At 36.7% G+C, this 19,875-nt stretch overlaps 1 protein-coding gene across 6 annotated transcripts in view; it reads left to right on the top strand.

Moving 5' to 3' along the window:
- SLC41A2 (solute carrier family 41 member 2) overlaps positions 1-19,875 on the top strand; it is a 145,200-nt gene that overhangs the window by 86,478 nt on the left and 38,847 nt on the right. For all 6 annotated transcript variants that reach the window (XM_019961222.2, XM_019961228.2, XM_019961227.2 and 3 more), the window contains 3 exons: positions 1,026-1,172; positions 15,285-15,432; positions 17,922-18,001. In XM_019961222.2, the coding sequence (XP_019816781.1) occupies positions 1,026-1,172; positions 15,285-15,432; positions 17,922-18,001 (375 nt within the window). The remainder of the gene's footprint in view (positions 1-1,025; positions 1,173-15,284; positions 15,433-17,921; positions 18,002-19,875) is intronic.

Here is a 19,875-nt window from a genome sequence, read left to right as displayed (position 1 = left end):
AAAATTATATGATTACATCTTGAATAATTATTGTAATATACATTTAAATGTTTTCCTGCTATGTTTTTTTTTTCCTATTTACAATGATATTATGGGAAAGGTAGGTCCATAGATTGAAAAAGCCTCCAGAATATAAGATGTGAGGCATTGAACCAAGACAAAATTTATACTTTTAATAATTTCGGCCTTATGGGTAGTAGGAAAAACACTGTTACAAGCTGTGTGACCTTAAGCAAGGATTTAATTTATGCTTAGCATGTAAATTAACTAATCTTAAATTTTCTCTGTACTGCATCCTCTTAAAATGTTGGCATGAGAAAATCTGTCCAGTATGGTGTAGATATGATGTTACCATTTTTCTCCCATTTCTATATTCGAGAATATGAGGATTTAAATGTACAAGAACCCAGTCACATTTTCATCTTCTGTTGTTGTAGGTTTATAGACAGAAACTTTGGGGTTTAAGAATATCCTGTACAAACACTGCTTCTTGTATTCTGACCTCCAGTGTTCAAAATTTAATTACTCTTCTCTTCCTAATACTTCAACACTTTTTAATAAAAAATGGGGCAAGCATTTCTGGCTACCTCTGTGTAAACAAATCTGGTTTTGTTGGCCTCCTTCTCAGTTGCTATATGTGTAAATATAACTCACCTTTCTTTGACATTTTCATACTTTATTTGAGGGTTAAAATAAAATCTTTGGCTTTGTACACATGAATACATTACATCCAAGACATGCATGTTACTAAATTGGAAACTTTAATGTTATTTTACAGTAGCCTTTCAGGTCTCTAAATGCAACACTGAACTTCTCACATCTTTTGTGATCCCTACTTGGAATTTGTTGAAAGACACTTTACCAAAACATTCAAGTAAAATGTTTTGTTTGCTTTAGTCAGCTTATCTAAGCAGCCTAACGGGAACTGATGCGCTGTTTGTCTAGTGTGTGTACTTCAGTGTTTAGGGGAATGGATTTTCTTTAAACCATAGCACAAAAAGTAATTAACTTTTTTTTTCCCCTAGGAATAATAATGGTTGGGGTTATCGTTGGCTCAAAGAAGACTGGTATAAACCCTGATAATGTTGCTACACCCATTGCTGCTAGTTTTGGTGACCTTATAACTCTTGCCATATTAGCTTGGATAAGTCAGGGTTTGTACTCCTGTCTTGGTAAGTTGACCTGAAATTAAATATAATGCGTTATTCAGAGTCTCTTTAAATAAATATTGTTGCAGCAATATCATGACTCACAGTGGCCTTCATCTGTGTTGGAACTGTGGTTGAGGCTGATTAGAACAATCACTGCTACTTGCTGTACACTTACTATATGTTGAGGTTATCACATACTTCTTCCTTCATAAAGAATCTTAACACTCTAAAAGATAAGGAATATCATCTCTGATTTCAGATGAGAAAACTGAGGGTCATAGAGGTTATGTGAAGGTTGAATGCAAGTCTATCATAGTCTTTGAATTCTCTCCTCTGAATGTGTAGCGCTGAGGCATCAACCCACAGGATTCTGAAACATGTTGCACTGTTGTCTCAGAGCATAAGGTTGTGCTTGAAATTTAGTGATTTTCCCCCATATCAGAAACCAGTGTGGCAATTAATAATAGCAGCTGAAAAATCACCATGAAAATTAGCCTGAGTGTTGTGGGTATTTGAAGTTATATATGCAATTCCTGATAATAGTTATTGGGTATTTATAGAATCTAATGAATTGTTTTAATGCAAATTTATACTCCGGAACTATTGTCAATGTAAATGTATATGATTTGTGAACATACATTTAGTCCTAAAAGTTGATTGTAGTTTCATTTTTTTAGATGCCAAATTTTTAAAAAAATTTAAAGAAAATATAAAACCACAGTAATACAAAAAGAGAGAAAGGTAGTTTATCAGCCAAACCAGAAGCAAACATATATTCACATATCCTCATATATTTTCATGGATTCTAGACAGATTTATGGTATACTTTAGAATAAGTCTAAAAGTACATTTGGTTTGAAGAAGTCAGAATCTCAGATAAATGTTTTTGAACTAAAGAAAGAGCTTTAACCTAACCAAGGCAGTGATTTTCTGCTACCTTTGGGGATATCAAGAGAAGCTTCATTTAGTATATAAAATTACCTTACATTATATAATGAGTGATATAAAAAGCAGTACTCATTAAGACGATGTATATATTCAAGGAAAATTCTCTTTTGGAAGATAAGATGTGTCTACGTGTTGTAAGGTAGAAGACAATAAATGATCAAGGACCCAAATATAAGATCTTGTTCCCATAACAGATAAAGGTATAGTATTTGTACCCTTGAGTATTCAAATTACTGTGAAGTAATTTGTAACACATTTCTCAGCTGCCTGCTAAATACCAGGGTGTCTCCCCAGTTAAAGCCATTGAAGAATGTTACTATAACTGTGACAGTTATTATAATGAGACAGACTAAATATTATGATATTTCATATGAGGAAAATCTCACTTTTTAAATTTATTTCTAAAAATTATACAAGTGGTAAACTCTCCTTACAAAATACTTAATAAAAGTGTGTTATTCTCTAAAAATTTTAGTATCTTGAGTGTTATAGATGATACAATAGTGTTTAAGTCAGGAAATAAAAAGTGAAATATAATGATAATAGTATAGATCATAATTTTGAAAAATAGTTTTATTATCAAATATTGCTTAGACTTTTCTAGGCCTGTGTTCTGAAAGTTGACGCATCATTATTCAAGATGAATTCATTAAAACAGAATCTTTTATGCTTCGTCAGTATCATTTTGATTCCTTAAAATGATATGGTTTTAATGGGCTGCTGATTGATTCCGGTTAATTTGAAGGTGTTTCTGAAGTCACTGTTTGCATTATGAGCACTAGGGGGCCTCGTAGCACCAGCAGTTGGAATCCTAGTACTGAGGGTGTTCTGAACAGAGGTTAGAAATGGGCACAGACAGTGGGGACACATGTACACCCGTGGCTGATTCATGTCAGTGTATGGCAAAAACCACCACAATATTGTAAAGTGATTAGCATCCAATTAAAATAAATTAATTTTAAAAAATTCCAAGATCCCCTCATGTTGCCGAGTGGGATGCCTACCTCTAGGAAACAAAGGTTTAATTCCTGAACTATTATATATTGGAAACACTTAGCAGTCTTTAGAGATAAAAAGAGGGTTTCATGGCAACCATAGGCTTTGGTTGTAAATAGAGGCCGTGAATTGTGTGGCTATGAAAGAACCGAACACCGAGAAGTCTCACTTGACTCCCCACTTAAGAGTTTTGGATATTCGGAAATGACTTTGACTAGCTCCCCTGGTGGTCTGTGGGCTTTGGCATGTGTACGAAGACTCACTCCACAGTCATTCAATGCGCTACCTTTCTTTCGCTCCCAATAAAATGTGCTGATTTCTGATGCCTGAAGTAAATATGAAATTTCCCCCCTTCCCGCCTATCCAGTCCTCCAAAACAAACAAGACAAAAGAAACTAAGCTTTGTTTACTCTTCCTGAGTTTATTTTGTCACAGCCCTGGGGAAGCCTCCATTGCTTAGTGAACAGAGTTGGAGTTTAAGCCTGGTGTTCAGGCCTCTTGGAGACTTAACCTTCTCAAGCTCCCAGCCGCCCCTCCCTTTCTTATATTCCAGCCAAACTCCAACATTTACTGATTCTCATACATGCTGGTGTTTTTTGTCGTTTCTTTCTTATGTTATCCCCCTCCTCTCCCTGAAGGTCAATCAGAATCGTCATTTTGCAGTACTAAATTAATAGATTTCCCTAATCTTAGGTAAACTTTTCTCCCCTGAATTCCTATAGCATGTTATTGACATTTCTCTTAAGACATTCTTTACACTTGGCCAGTCATTATAGCTTTTAAAGTAAATGTGTCTTCCCTTATAAAGGTATAAAGGAAGGACAAAACTGTCTTTATTTTATGTATTTGTTTTGTAGACCCCATATATTGTATACATAATGAGTGTTAAATAAATAGCACTTCATCACATGCTTTATTCTTTTTGAAAGCTATCCAGTTAATGTGTGTAGAAATTATTAAGGAAGTGGTGTTATATATGGAAAACGGAGGACAGATATCCCTCTGAATGACTTTGCCACAGTACCTACCCAATAACATAATAGATTGTAATGAAAAAAAAAATGATCCTTTTAGAGAAGACATAGTATACGGAAGTTATTGGAAGGGTATACTGCCTTAGCAGAAAGTACAGTGTAATCTAAGCTCTAGATTATGATATGCTTAGATTTGACTTGCAGAGAAAATATAAAGGCATTTATTTATTCATACAGTAATGTTTAAACATAGTAACCTTTTTTATTGGGATATAATTGCTTTACAAAGTTGTGTTAGTTTGTGCTGTACAACAAAGTGGATCAGCTATATGTGTCTGTATGTATATATAGCAGGTCTTCCCTCTTAACTCAGAGGGGAAAGAATCTGCCCGCAATGCAGGAGACATGGGTTCAATCCCTGGGTTGGGAAGATCTCCTAGAGAAGAGAATGGCTATGTATACAAGTATTTTGCCTGGAGAATTCTATGGACAGAGGAGTCTGGTGGGCTACACTCCATGGGGTCGCAAAGAGTCGGACATGACTGAGCAACTAACAAACGTATATCCTGTCCCTCTTGAGCCCCCATCCCATTCCTCTAGGTCATCAGAGAGCACTGAGCTGAGCTCCCTCTGCTATACAGCAGCTTCCCACTAGCTATCTATTTTACACCTGGTAGTGTATATATCAGGGGCTTCCCAGGTGGCACTTAGTGTAAAGAACCTGTCTGCCAGTGCAGGAGATGTAAGAGACATGGGTTTGATCCCTGGGTTGGAAAGATCCCCTGGAGAAGGGGATGGCAAACCACTGCAGTATTCTTGCCTGGAGAATCCCATGGACAGAGGAGCCTGGCAGGCTATAATCCATGGGGTCACAGAGTCGGACATGATTGAGAAGCTAATACTTTTTAGTGTGTATAAAAATATGTAGCAGTCTTTAAAAGCTATTGTGTGCTAAGTCACTTCATCCTTTAAAAAGCTATTAAAAGCGTCTAAAGTTGGGCCAGTAACAGAAATAGCTGTTCACAATGATTGTTGCCTTTTCTTTTTCTTGACTGCATAATTTTTAAAGGATTTTAAACACTCTTTTTTTCTGCTACTGCTGCTAAGTCACTTCAGTCGTGTCCGACTCTGTGTGACCCCAGAGACGGCAGCCCAGCAGGCTCACCCATCCCTGGGATTCTCCAGGCAAGAACACTGGAGTGGGTTGCCATTTCCTTCTCCAAACTATGTGGTTATATAATTCTTGTATGCACAATGTGTATACTGATTGGAAAAATTATCAGCTTTTCTCTTTTCAGGCAAGATCTGAGCAGCAAAATGTTGGCTCATTTTAACTTTAGAAAGATGGCTTAAGAAGAAATAAGCTCTAAGAACAGTAATAGCCTCAGGTTGTTACTTGGGTCCTGTGGAGACTAATGGGGAGGCCACCTGTAATGTATTTACAAAACATTCTAGAGTATCACTGCCTTGATGTGGTGTGAGTAGAATCTAATATCATTGTGCATGTCACTCTTATACAGAGTTCTTTAGTCCTGAACATCCCCAGTTTAGAGTGACTCCTATAAGGGCCGTTTAGTGAGAAAATTCTGATGACTATTATAAAGGGCATTTTAAAAATTATTTCCAACTTTCCATGCCCATTTATTTGTTATTCACACACAAACAGCTAACATATAAAAATGTCACTCATAGCAGCTACATATTTAGGAAGGATTTAGGGTGAAAATAAGGAGTGCTGTTAATGAAACTGGGCTTCCCTTGTGGCTCTGCTGGTAAAGAATCCGCCTGTAATGCAAGAGACCTGGGTTCGATCCCTGGGTTGGAAAGATCCCCTGGAGAAGGGAAAGGTTACCCACTCGGTATTTTGGCCTGGAGAATTCCATGGACTGTATTGTCCATGGGGTTGCAGAGTCAGACATGACTGAGTAAATTTAACTTCATTTCATTAATGAAACTATGTAATAATAGTTGCAAAACACCACCAGTTCAGTTCAGTCACTCAGTCGTGTCCAACTCTTTGCGACCCCATGGACTGCAGCACGCCAGGTATCCCTGTCCATCACCAACTCCCAGAGTTTACCCAAACTCATGTCCATTGAGTCGGTAATGCCATCCAACCATCTCATCCTCTGTTGTCCCCTTCTCCTCCTGCCTTCAATCTTTCCCAGCATCAGGGTCTTTTCAAATGAGTCAATTCTTCGCATCAGGTGGCCAATGTATTGGAGTTTCAGCTTCAGCATCAGTCCTTCCAATGAATATTCAGGACTGATTTCCTTTAGGATTGAATGGTTGGATCTCCTTGCAGTCCAAGGGACTCTCAAAAGTCTTCTCCAACACCACAGTTCAAAAGCATCAATTCTTCAGTGCTCAGCTTTCCTTATAATCCAACTCTCACATCCATACATGACTGCTGGAAGAACCATAGCTTTGACTAGACGGACCTTTGTTGGCAAGTTTCTGCTTTTTAAATTGCTGTCTAGGTTGATCTTAACTTTTCTTCCAAGGAGTAAGTGTCTTTTAATTTCATGGCTGCAGTCACCATCTGCAGTGATTTTGGAGCCCAAGAAAATAAAGTCTGTCACTGTTTCCACTGTTTCCCCATCTATTTGCCATAAAGTGATGGGACCAGATGCCATGATCTTAGTTTTCTGAATGTTGAGTTTTAAGCCAACTTTTTCACTCTCCTCTTTCACTTTCATCAAGAGGCTCTTTAGTTCTTCTACACTTTCTGCCATAAGGGTGGTGTCATCTGCATATCTGAGGTTATTGATATTTCTCCCAGCAAACACTACCAACAATCTAATAAAACATGAAAGCTGTGAATAAAAAAGATGGCAATTTTAGGGGTTCCTTGGTGGTGCAATGGTTGAGACTCTGAACTTCCACTGTAGGGGGCACAGGTTTGATCCCTGGTTGGGGAACTAAGATCCCACATGTCATGTGACATGGCCAGAAAAAAAAAAAAAAAAAAAAGATGGCAGTTATGTGTGACAGTTAAATGGAATTATAGCAATTTGGACTACTTTAGCTATGTTAATCATTACCTTTCTGTAGTTTATCATGGGATCAGTATTAATGTATACAAATACTTTTTAGGCTTAAAATTTCACATTTTTTCTATAGGCCCGTGTTCAGTTCCATTGTTGCTGTAACACATTACCACAACCTGTGGCTTAAAACAATAGAAATTAATTTTCTTACTGCTCTGGTGGCCAAAGTTCAAGATACTTGTTTTTCAGGGCTAAAATCAAGGCATCAGCAGGGCTTGTTCCTTCTGAAAGTTTCAAAGGGAAATATTCCATCTTCTGGTAGCTACTAACATTCCTTGGCTTGCAGCCATGTTACTGATCTCTACTTCTGTGGTCACATTGTGTCTTCTGTAGTCAAATTCCTCTCTACTTCCTGCCTTAAAGGACACCTGTGATTACATTAGGGCTCCCTATTTCAAAATGCTTGATTTAGTCACATCTGCAGAGCCCCCTTTGCCTTATTCTAAATATAATTCTTTAATATTATGACATCCAGATTTATTTGGTGTTTTACAAATGTCATAATATTAAAGAATTACTGGTGGCTGAGACGGTAAAGCATCTGTCTACAATGCGGGAGACCCAGGTTCGAGCCCTGGGTTCGGAAGATCCCCTGGAGAAGGAAATGGCAATCCTCTCCAGTACTATTGCCTGGAAAATCCCATGGACAGAGGAGCCTGGTAGGCTACAGTCTATGGGGTCGCAAAGAGTCAGACACGACTTAGAGACTTCACTAATGACACAAGCAGCAAGAGAAACTGATTAAGAGCCAAACAGGAACTTCTGCATTAATATCAAAATCTAAAAGTGTCTAGCTTTCAAAATCAAATACATCTAAATGATCCTGCTCAAAAATAATATTTTGCCTTGATTTCTGGGTATATCATAAATGGGTAGTATGGTAGGCTGAATAATGATTGTCCTCAAAGACATCCACATGCTAATCTCTAGAAACAGTAAAGCTGTGAATAAAAAACATGGCAATTTTGGGGCTTCCTTGGTAGTGCAATGGTTGAGACTCTGAGCTTCCACTGTAGGGGCACGGGTTTGATCCCTGGTTGGGGAACTAAGATTCCACATGTCCTGTGACATGGCCAGAAAAAAAAAGATGGCAGTTATGTGTGACAGTTAAGTGGAATTATAGCAATTTGGACTACTTTAGCTATGTTACTTTATCTTTTATTCTGTCCATCTTCCTCTATGACTATGTGTATGTTCTTTGTCTTTTATAACATTGACATTTTTAAAGAATATAGCCTTCACCTGCTTTTTTTTTTCATTGTTGGAATTTTAAAAACTTGAGATATAATTCAATCATATCATACAATTCATCTTTAAAAGTATACAATTCAGTAGTTTTTGTCATATTTATAAGATTATGAAACCTATTATCTCATTCTGGAACATTTTCATCACCCTCCCCCAAAAAATACCTTTAGCAGTCACTTCCTATTCCACCCCACCCGTCCCCAGCACTGGCAACCACTAATATAGTTTCAGTCTCTATGGATTTGCCTATTCTAGACATTTCAAAAAATGGAATCATACAATATGTGACCTTTTATATTCTATTTCCTTCTGTTAGTATGTTTCTAAGGTTCATGCTTTATCATGAAGCAGTACTGAATACCAAGTAGTACTAGATAACATTTCATTATATGGACTAGTAATATGGCTGAATAATACTCCATTGTATGGATATATCACATTTTGTTTATCCATTTACCATTAGATGAACATCTGGGCTGCATCCACTTTTTGGCTATTATGCATAATGCTACTTTGAACATTGTTGTACACATTTTTGTGTGAACATATGTTTGCTGTTCTATTGGTATATACCTAGGAGTGGAAGTTCTAGGTCATATGATAGGTCTTTAACTTTTTGAGAAACTGCTCACTCATTTTTTATTTCTTTCCTGAAAAATTCTTTCCCCTCTTTGAAAATTCAGGGCAGTGATTCTGGAGTTAGGATGGTGAGTGTTTTTTTCAACTTCAGATGTCCTTCCAGAGATCTGTTATTGAGAATAAATTGAAAGCCTGGCATGGTGCTCCTCTCTTGACCTGAAAATGAAATACAAAGATGATCTGACCTAGCAGGATAGTTCTTTTCATTTGTAGTTAGTGGGTTTTAATGCTTTTAGTTTTCTGTTTAAGTCTATAAAGAGATTGTTGGCAACCTTAGTTGTTTTAGGAAGTAACAATGCTTCTTAATTAGAATGTTATTTATCTCTTCTAATGGCTTAGCAAGGAGAACTGGGAATGCATCCAATAAAGGTTTTCATCTTTTAAAAAACTATGGAGAAAATTGCTCTATATGTAGCATTAGTCATATCCTTTCAAGTGGAAGAAAATATTTAATATTTAATGAATTTTGTTAGCATAATTATTTTGAAGATGTGATGGCAAATCCAGCTAAAACCATGGGTATAAAATTTGTTTGGGCTTTACTTTAATATTTATAGTAATTGTTCCTACCTGATTGGAAAAAAGTGAATTTCTAATTCAAACACTTAATCATAGGTGAGGAGATCTTTAAATATCTTAAGAAGATGATAAAATATAAGATTTAATCCAAGATAAGTGTATGAATAACAGTTGAAGAATGCCAGAAAAGGGCTGCTGCTGCTGCTAGGTCGCTTCAGTCGTGTCCGACTCTGTGCGACCCCATTGACGGAAGCCCACCAGGCTCCCCCATCCCTGGGATTCTCCAGGCAACAACACTGGAGTGGGTTGCCATTTCCTTCTCCAATGAAAGTGAAAAGTGAAAGGGAAGTCACTCAGTCATGTCCAACTCTTAGCGACCCCATGGACTACAGCCTACCAGGCTCCTCCATCCATGGGATTTTCCAGGCAAGAGTACTGGAGTGGGGTGCCATTGCCTTGACCATGAGATCAGCTCTGTCTTTAAGTTATGAAGTCTCTACTATACAAAATAAGTATTAGAATCCTTGAGAAAAATCCAGGAATGTCTTAGCTAAAATCTCTGATAATAATAAAAGCTTTATCAGCTAGAATGATATTACCAAAAATGTCTTGAGATGATGCAACTGTTTCAAGAATGGGTAGGCAAACTTTTAACCCTAAGGAGATTTAGAACTCAGTTTAAAAATATTTGAGAATCAAAATTATGGTATGAATGATTTTATGCTAACAAAGCAGTTGCTGCTGCTGCTAAGTCACTTCAGTCGTGTCCGATTCTGTGTGACCCCATAGACGGCAGCCCACCAGGCTCCCCCGTCCCTGGGATTCTCCAAGCAAGAACACTGGAGTGGGTTGCCATTTCCTTCTCCAAACAAAGCAGTACTTATTTTTAAATATACTTGTTTCTTAAGCCATTACAGTAACATGTCAGTCTTTTGATTCCATTTTAAAATTTATAATTATGTTATTAATTTATCCTTATAATTGTCAAATAGAAATCTTACCAAGTTTATATACATTGTATGAATATTTATGGAAACATAAGACTCAGCATATTTATACATTTGTTCGATTTAGCAAGATTACTTTAAGTACTAGGAATCCTGTGTGAGATAAATGAAATGCCTAAGTAGAATATCTCAGGGTATTTGACTAAGTTTGTAAATGTAACCAAATATAATTTCAAACTCTTAAAAATAATCTTTGGTTGGATGTTAGACATTATTAATGTAATGTTAAGTGCTTGACTTTTTCCTACCAAGTATTAGACTTTGTTCTTTTTTTTTTTGCTTTAATAAAAACTGTAGTTAATTTACAATGTTATGTTAGTTTCAAGTGTACAGCAAAGTGATTCAGTTATACATATATATGTATACAGATGTTCTTTTTCAGATTCTTCTCCATTAGAGGTTATTACAAGATGCTGAATATAGTTCCCTGTGCTATATAGTAGGTCTTTGTTGTTTTCCTGTTTTATGCACAGCAGTATGTGTATGGGAGAAGGAAATGGCAACCCACTCCAGTATTCTTGCCTAGAGAATCCCGTGGACAGAGGAGCCTAGTGGGCTGCTGTTCACGGGGCTGCACAGAGTCGGACACAACCGAAGCAACTTAGCAGCAGTAGCAGCAGCAGCAGTGTGTGTATATTGATATCAAGCTCCTAATTTATCTCTCTCCTGTATCCCCCGTCCCCTCTCTTTGGTAAACATGTTTGTTTCATATGTGTGTCAGTCTGTTTCTGTAAATAAGTTCATTTGTGTCATTTCTTTGGATTCCACATATAAGTGAAATCATGTGACATTTGTCTTTCTGTATCTCAACTTAATATGATAATCTCTACATCCATCCATGTTGCTGCAAATGACATCATTTCATTCTTTTTATGGCTGAGTCCATACAATAGTCCATTGTATATATGTATCACATCTTCTTTATCCATTCATCTGTTGATGGACATTTAGGTTGCTTCCATGTCTTGTCTGTTATAAATAGTGCTGCTGTGAACACTGGGTTGCATGTATCTTTTTTAATTAGAATTTTCTCTGGGTATATGTCTAGGTGTGGAATTGCAGGATCATATGGTAGTTCTATTTCTAGTTTTTTTAAGGAAACACCATACAGTTCTGCATAGTGGCCATACCAATTTAACATTACCACCAGTGTAGAAAAGTTCCTTTTTCTCCACATTCTCTCCAGCATTAATTGTTTATAATTTTTTTTGATAATGGCCATTCTGATTGGTATGAGGTGATACCTCATTGCAGTTTTGATTTGCATTTCTCTAATAATTAGTATGTGGTCATATGTATGTCAGAGAAGGCAATGGCAACCCACTCCAGCACTCTTGCCTGGAGAATCCCATGGACAGAGGAGCCTGTTGGGCTGCGGTCCATGGGGTCGCACAGAGTCAGACACTACTGAAGTGACTTAGCAGTAGCAGCAGCAGCAGCATCTGTATGTCATCTCTTTGAAGAAATGTCTATTAGGTCTTTTGTCCATTTTTTGATTACATTGTGTGTGTTTTGGATATTAAGCTGTATGAGCTGTTTGTATATTTTAGAAATTAATCCCTTGTCAGTTGCATCAGTTTCAAATATTTTCTTCCATTCTGAAGATTGTCTTTTCATTTTCTTTATGATTTCCTTTGTTGTGTAAAAGCTTTTAAGTTTATAATAGGGCCCATTTGTTTATTTTTGTTTTTATTTCATTACTCTGGGAGACAGATCCAAAAAAATATTGCTGCAATATATGTCAAAGAGTGTTCTGCCTGTTTTCTTCTAGGAGTTTTATAGTATCCAGTCTTCCATTTAGGTCTTTATTCATTTTGAGTTTGTTTTTGTGCCTGATGTTAGAGAATGTTCTAATTTCATTCTTTTACATGTAGCTGTCCAGTTTTCCAAGCACCACTTTATTGGAGAGACTGTTCTCCATTATTTATTCTTGCCTCCTTTCTTGTAAATTAATTGGCCATAAATGCGTGAGCTTATTTCTGGGCTTTCTATTCTGTTCTATTGATCTATATGTCTGTTTTTGTGCCAGTAACATACTTTTTTGATTACTGTAACATTGTGGTATAGTCTGAAGTCTGGGAGTGTGATTCTTTCAGCTTTGTTCTGCTATCAGGATTGCTTTGGCTATTCGAGGTCTTTTGTGTTTCCATACAAATAAAATTTTTTTGTTCTAGTTTTGTGGAAAATGCTATTGGTAATTTGATAGGGATTACTTTGAATCTATAGATTGCCTTGGGTAGTATGGTCCTTTTAACAATATTGGTTCTTCCAGTCCAAGAACACAGTGTATCTTTTCATCTGTTCTATGTTGCCTTCAATTTCTTTCATCAGCATCTTATAGTTTTAATGGACTTTGTTCTTATAGGCAACTATTTGTGGATTAGTTTGAGCCTTACAAGGCTTGGCTTTAAGCTTCATTGGAATAGATTTATAATAGCCGTTACACTATTGTGTAATGAAATAAAAACAAAAATAAACAAATGGGCTTCCCTGGTGGCTCAGAAGGTAAAGCGTCTGCCTGCAGTGCGGGAGACCTAGGTTTGATCCCTGGGTTGGGAAGATCCCCTGGAGAAGGAAGTTGCAGCGCACTCCAGTACTCTTGCCTGGAAAATCCCATGGACGGAGGAGCCTGGTAGGCTACAGTCCATGGGGTCGCAAAGAGCTGGACACGACTGAGCGACTTCACTCTTTAGTGCTACTAGTGCTACTGCTAAGAAGTGACCTTCTCTGGTCTTCACTAAATGTTTTCAGGGTTCAAATAGGCTCTCTTCTCTAGGGGTTAGATCTCAAATGACTTCTACCCCTTTTTAAACTCGGGAATTTTTCAGTTTACAGCTCTCCCGTTATTCTTAGTCTAGCCTTGTGGAGTTCGCCCTATGCGTGCATGGCTTGGTGTTCAGTTTGCAAGCTCTTTCTCCAGTAGCTTCCTCTTCTCCTGTGTTCTGCCCTGTGAATTCCTGCTGCTTTAGACCCACTCTGCTAGAGAATTCTCTCTTTCTGAGCTGTGGTCTGAAATGTGTCTTTAGTTAGAAAGTGGCTCAACAGTACAGAATCCACCTGCAATGCAGGAGATGTAGGTTCAATCTCTGGGTCAGGAAGATTCCTTGGAGAAGGAAATGACAACCCACTCCGGTATTCTTGCCTGGAAAATCCCGTGGACAGAGGAGCCTGGCAGGCGACAGTCCATGGGGTCGCAAAAGAGTCAGACATAACTGAGCGACAGTTCACTACTTCACAGTACAGTGCTTCAGGCTATTGTAGGGCTTATCTCATTTCTTTCCCCTGTCTCAGGGATCACAGAACTGTAATAATAGTCATCAGTGTCCTGAAAGCAGCTTATTATCTATCTATATATATGTAAATCTTACAGTGATTTCTGAAAACACGTTTTAGATTTTGCTCAGAGATAGCATATACGAAGCAAGCCAAGCCAAGCCAAAGTCAGTAAGCTTTGCTGAACTCTCTAGGAAAGCATAACAAGAATGAGGAGAGGATAATTGTGATCAAGTAAGACAGGCTACCACGAGAGGTATTAAAAAAATCATGGTAGTCTGTTACCTAAGTATGTCACAAATAAAAGTATGTTAATGGCAGTGATGATTATGATGGTAGTAAGTGTTCAGTAAATGTTAGCTATGTGCCAGGGCACTATTGTAGTTCAATTACGTGAGTTAATTCTCTTAAGACTTATAATAACCTCATGAAATAGTTATAAATTTTGCCATTTTATAGATAAGGAAATAGAAGTGTATAGAAGTTAAATTTCTTGTCAAAGTTAAGTTGTAACATCCAGATATGAAATGAGGAAGTCTGGTCAAACTGTGGTTAATATAGTATACTATATTCTGTCTTGACATAATGAAGGTTCTGAGGAATTTTGCAGTGAAGAAATGCATTTATCTTTATTAGACCTAGTATTTCATTTTTATTTTGGAGCTTGTAACACTATTCAGGATGGGGAGGATATCTGTTATCAATTGATTGGCCAGTGTTCTATGGAATGCATATGCTGTAAGTTGCTGATGGGTAAAAACAATATCCTGTTGGTCTGTATAGTTTGGCGATTAGAGCGCTAACTTTGGTGTCAAACAGATGTCCTTTTCTCCCAATTTTTGCTATTTCTTGGGGCTTCCCAGGTGGCTTATTGGTTAAGAATCCACCTGCCAGTACAGGAGATACAGGAGATGAGGGTTCAATCCCTGGGTCAGGAAGATCCCCTGGAGAAGGGACTGGTAACCCATGCCAGTATTCTTGCCTGGGAAATTCCATGGACTGAGGAGCCTGGTGGGCTACAGTCCAGGGAGTTGAAAAGAGTTGGACATGACTAAGCAACTGAGCACACACACACGCATGTACTCTTAAACTCCTAAGCCTCATTTCTTTATAAGGTAGGAATGAGTTTCTACCTCATACGTTTAAGGACAAATTAAGTGAGATAATGAGCACAGAGCTTTTAGCACAGTACTTGGTAAATGGTAGGAGCCAAGTAAGTCTTTTAACTGTTGTTTTTCTTCTTCTTGTTCACTTCTAGGTCATGTAACTATTTCAATAAATGTTGAATTAGTATATTAGTTTTCAGTTACATTATGTAACATTTTTACCTTATCTATAGTTTTCAGTTTGATTGAAATTTATATAAAGTATATATATAGCATGAGTATGTTTGATAATATATCTTCTGGCAAACTTTTAATATTTACATGTGCTACATGGTTAGAAGAGAGATTGAAATGTTGTCTTTTCTAATTTTAGAGACATACTACTACATTCCTCCGTTAGTTGGTGTCGTTTTCTTGGCTCTAACTCCTATCTGGATTATAATAGCTGCCAAACATCCAGCCACAAGGACAGTTCTCCACTCAGGCTGGGAGCCTGTCATAACTGCTATGGTTATAAGTAGGTTAGTATTAAAGTGTGTGTGTTTGTGGGTTATTATATATGCATATACCTGTGTATATATTAAAGCAAACCAATTGCCTATTTTTATTTCTCAGGTCTGTCATTTTGTGTAGCCAGCTCTTTATTATCCCAGGTGATTGAGATATAAGTGACAAGGATTACTGAAATCAGTATATGCATAGAACCTCATGTGCTAGCAGTTTCATACCTTTCCCCAACCAAATCCTAACGAGACTGATGATTAAAATCCAGTGGTGTTTTTATCTTTGTGTGAGTTTTAACCTGACAAGGACATTGCTTATTTTGAACACTAAGTTGCTCAAGTAAATATCAGAAAACCTTAGAAATGTACATACTGTTGGATTACTCCACTTCTAGGACTCTGACAGGACTTAAAAGATATACTTATGGATATATGCAAATGATTTAATTGTAAGAATATTCATCACAGTGGAATTTTTAATAACAAAAAGAGAAGGAGAATAATTGTGAATACTGATTTCACTGTTTTAATAAAGTGAAACCTAAATATTTCACCAAAAGTTGGAATGCTATCACCAGATTGGCAGGAGAGGGCAAGGAAGGGAATTATGAAGGGACTTCAGCGGGGAGAGAAGAGAAAGAGAGACTAAATGCTCATCCCATTGTTGGACGTCATTAGGTAAATGTCTGAAATGAAAAATCAAGGAATAGCAGTATAAACATACTGTTTAGAAATAGAGGAGTAAATGTCAGAAGAAACAGTTAAAGAAGTTAAAAAGAATTGCTAGTGGAGAGCAGGACGTGGGGTTAGGGCTAGGGACTATGTTATATGCTTTGTGGTACTTTCACCTTTTAAATGATGCATATATGTTTGTTTGATAAAAATACAATTTAATAAAAGTGAAGCACTCTTGCCTGGAAAATCCCATGGACGGAGGAGCCTGGTAGGCTGCAGTCATGGGGTTGCGAAGAGTCGGACACGACTGAGTGACTGCACTTTCACTTTTCACTTTCATGCATTGGAGAGGGAAATGGCAACCCACTCCAGTGTTCTTGCCTGGAGAATCCCAGGGACGGGGGAGCCTGGTAGGCTGCCGTCTACGGAGTCGCACAGAGTCGGACACGACTGAAGTGACCTAGCAGTAGCAGCAGAAGCACTTTTACAATTTGAGTTTTTATTTTTTAAAAAATACATGTTTAAAAATGTTTCGAAGTCTGTATATCAACATGGTAACAGTATAACTCTGAATGATGTAACTATGGTTGATTTTTATTTTATTCTTTTTGTTTGTATTTTCTATCTTTTCTATAAGTTTTATTGCCTGGGTAATACAACTATTTAAAAATGTATTTTAGCAAGTGTTCCTTTTTTCTGCACAGCATTATCTATGTGTTTTGGCAGGGAGATTTATTCTTTGACACTTAACTACTTTATTCTAGGAAATATGTATTTTTTTAAATTAGGGCATAAAATAGTAAAATATTTCTAAGGATAACTATTTTTAGACTTTATAGTATACTGTTTTATGGGAACTCCTAGAAGAATAAGCATATTAAGCCTTTGAATTATTCAAGAACTAAAATAATAAAGATCTAATAATGAATTTTTAAAAATAATTTCCTAGTATTATCTGGTGGTGGTAAGTACATTGGATCTGATACTTTGACCATCAACCCTGTTCCGTGACAACATATGGTTCATTTTTCTGTAATGTGGATTTAAACAACAGGATCCCATGAAATACTGGGACCAACACTGTTTTATATAATACTAGGTAGACCAACAGACTGAAGTTAACCAATTGATAATGGTCTTGGAAACAACAACAAAAATCTCCAAGCTCCATTGAGATATTGATAGTATGTCTTGCCACTATATAAAAAGAAAAAAGTATGTTACTTTTCTGGACCTCTGTTCTCCAGGTCAGCTCCTCCTCTGGCTACAACTCATTACTTTAACTTAGCAATGATAAGATGCTGTCATGTACTATATCTAATGTGAACAGAATAAAAGTCATCCCTTAGTGGCTTGCTTACTTCAAATGTAAAAAAATACTCTTTAAAAATTTTTTAAATTATAAAGATAATAAAATGCACATGATTTTTAAAAAAAAACGAATAAGCACAGAAGGATATTAAGTAACCATGAGTCTCCTGTCAGTCTCAGCCCTAGGGATAGACATTGTTAGTAATTTCTTATATGCTCTTCCAGACATTTTAGTGCACTGAAAGTATGTTTTTTTTTTTTCTTTTTACAAATAGCATATGTAAATACACAGACCAGAAGGAGAGCCCTGAAATGTGGGGCTACATCTTATGCCATGTTTTATTATCAACATTTTACTTTTGACATTGATTTTTACTGTTAATATCTTTTCTTTTTATTCAATTTTTAAAATAGCTAAATATTTATTTTTAAAACTAGAAGTGTTTATATATAAAAAAACAATTTAAAATTAGTCCATGTCCTTTCCTCTTCCCTAAATTACATGATTTTATATCTTTCAGCATTGGGGGCCTTATTCTGGACACAACTGTATCTGATCCAAACTTGGTTGGGATTGTTGTTTACACACCAGTTATTAATGGTAAGAATTACTGTTTCATAACGATGTGGTATCTCTTGGTATTCTTAGGTATGAACAGGAGTCTTTGAATTCAGAGGTCTCTCTTTCATTTTATTTCTATCCATTTAGTAAATAAATAAATGTTGTATCTATTTTGTTTTCAGTACCAGGTTTTTGCTTGTGGTAGAAATTACATTCCATGTTCTCAGTATACAGAACGTGTTTTTGAAAAAAACTCTTACTTAATCTTATCTCTAGATATTAATTTAAGAGTCAAACATACTTGATTTTTAAAGTTACTGTGCAGAATGAAAAAAAAAAGTGTTAGTCACTCACTTATGTTTGACTCTGTGACCCCATGGACTGTAGCTCCTCTGTCTATGGAATTCTCTAGCCAAGAATATTGGAGCCGGTAGCCACTCCCTTTTCCAGGGGATCTCCCGATCCAGGGATTGAACCTGGGTCTCCTGCACTGCAGGCAGATTCTTTACCATCTGAGCCACATAGGATATTTCCGTAGTCTATTATTATTTACTTTGGGCTTATCTTATATGCTGTCTTACATTGTTTTGTTGCTGCCCTCGTCAATCTTTGTGGCTAAATTAGATTTAGCTAGATTTAAGCATTGCTGAAGTCAATTCAGCCCATTAAAATCTATCATTCCTCTGCTGATCCTTTTCAGATCTGCTTTATGTTTTTTCTTATCTATAAAATGGGAATTATAATAGTTAAATTCACAGGGATTTTTTAATAAATTCCATTTAAAATACCATTTTAAAAAGATAATTTTAATCCAGTCCCACTGGCTTTAGGGCTGGCTGTCATTAAACTAGATTTCATGATAACCTAAGCCAATATAATTTAAAATAATTCTTCCTGGAGGAAACTATATCAGAGGATATAACATTTACTATAAATCACTTTATATATTTATAGATAAGAAAGTATGTTCTACAGAGGCAAATTCTCTAAAATATAATTTTATATCTAAAATTTTTTTAAAAAATTATTTATTTTCCTGTATCCAGCCTTAGTTGTGGCACATGAGGTCTCCATTGCCACACACCAGTTCTCTAGTTGTGTGGGTTCTTAGTTGCTCTGAATCATGTGGAATCTTAGTTCCCCAACCAGGGATGGAACCCATGTCCCCTGAATTGCAAGATGGATTCTTAACTGCTCAGCCACTAGAGAAGTCCCCATATCTAAAATTTTTACTTAACATTTTAATTTTTCAGTAAATGAATAAATTGCAAAGAAAGCAATGGCACCCCACTCCAGTACTCTTGCCTAGAAAATCCCATGGATGGAGGAGCGTTTTCACTTTCATGCATTGGAGAAGGAAATGGCAACCCACTCCAGTGTTCTTGCTTGGAGAATCCCAGGGACGGGGGAGCCTGGTGGGCTGCCGTCTCTGGGGTCGCACAGAGTCGGACACGACTGAAGCCACTTAGCAGCAGCAGCAACAGAGATGCCCCTTCCAATTTTCCTGATACCAACATTCTCCCTGCCCGTAAAATCACAAAACTATTTGATTCTACCTGGTTCTTCATCCTCTTTGAATAGATAATGACCAAAACTTGTCTATTTGTACATTAACATAATTTATTTGTTTATTTATTTATATAACAAGTATGTCTTACCACTTTAGTCCACTAATATCTCAGTCCAGCCATCAGTCAAGTAATAAAGTAGCCTTCTTGACTCACTCCCTATTCAATACAAATTGAATGTCACTAGAAGACTGGTCTACCTTAAGCATTGTTTTTATTACATTAGTTTTAAGATAATGGGATTTAACAGTGATTTTCTCCTGCCTGTCCAATCAAATTAGAATTTTTCTCCCTAGCTATTAAGACTCCCTATATGCATACAACTATATCCTTCATCATGATTTG

This window comes from Bos indicus, chromosome 5 (genome assembly GCF_029378745.1).
Source record: "Bos indicus isolate NIAB-ARS_2022 breed Sahiwal x Tharparkar chromosome 5, NIAB-ARS_B.indTharparkar_mat_pri_1.0, whole genome shotgun sequence".
NCBI lineage: Eukaryota > Metazoa > Chordata > Mammalia > Artiodactyla > Bovidae > Bos > Bos indicus.
This window is presented reverse-complemented; position numbering and strand designations above follow the sequence as displayed.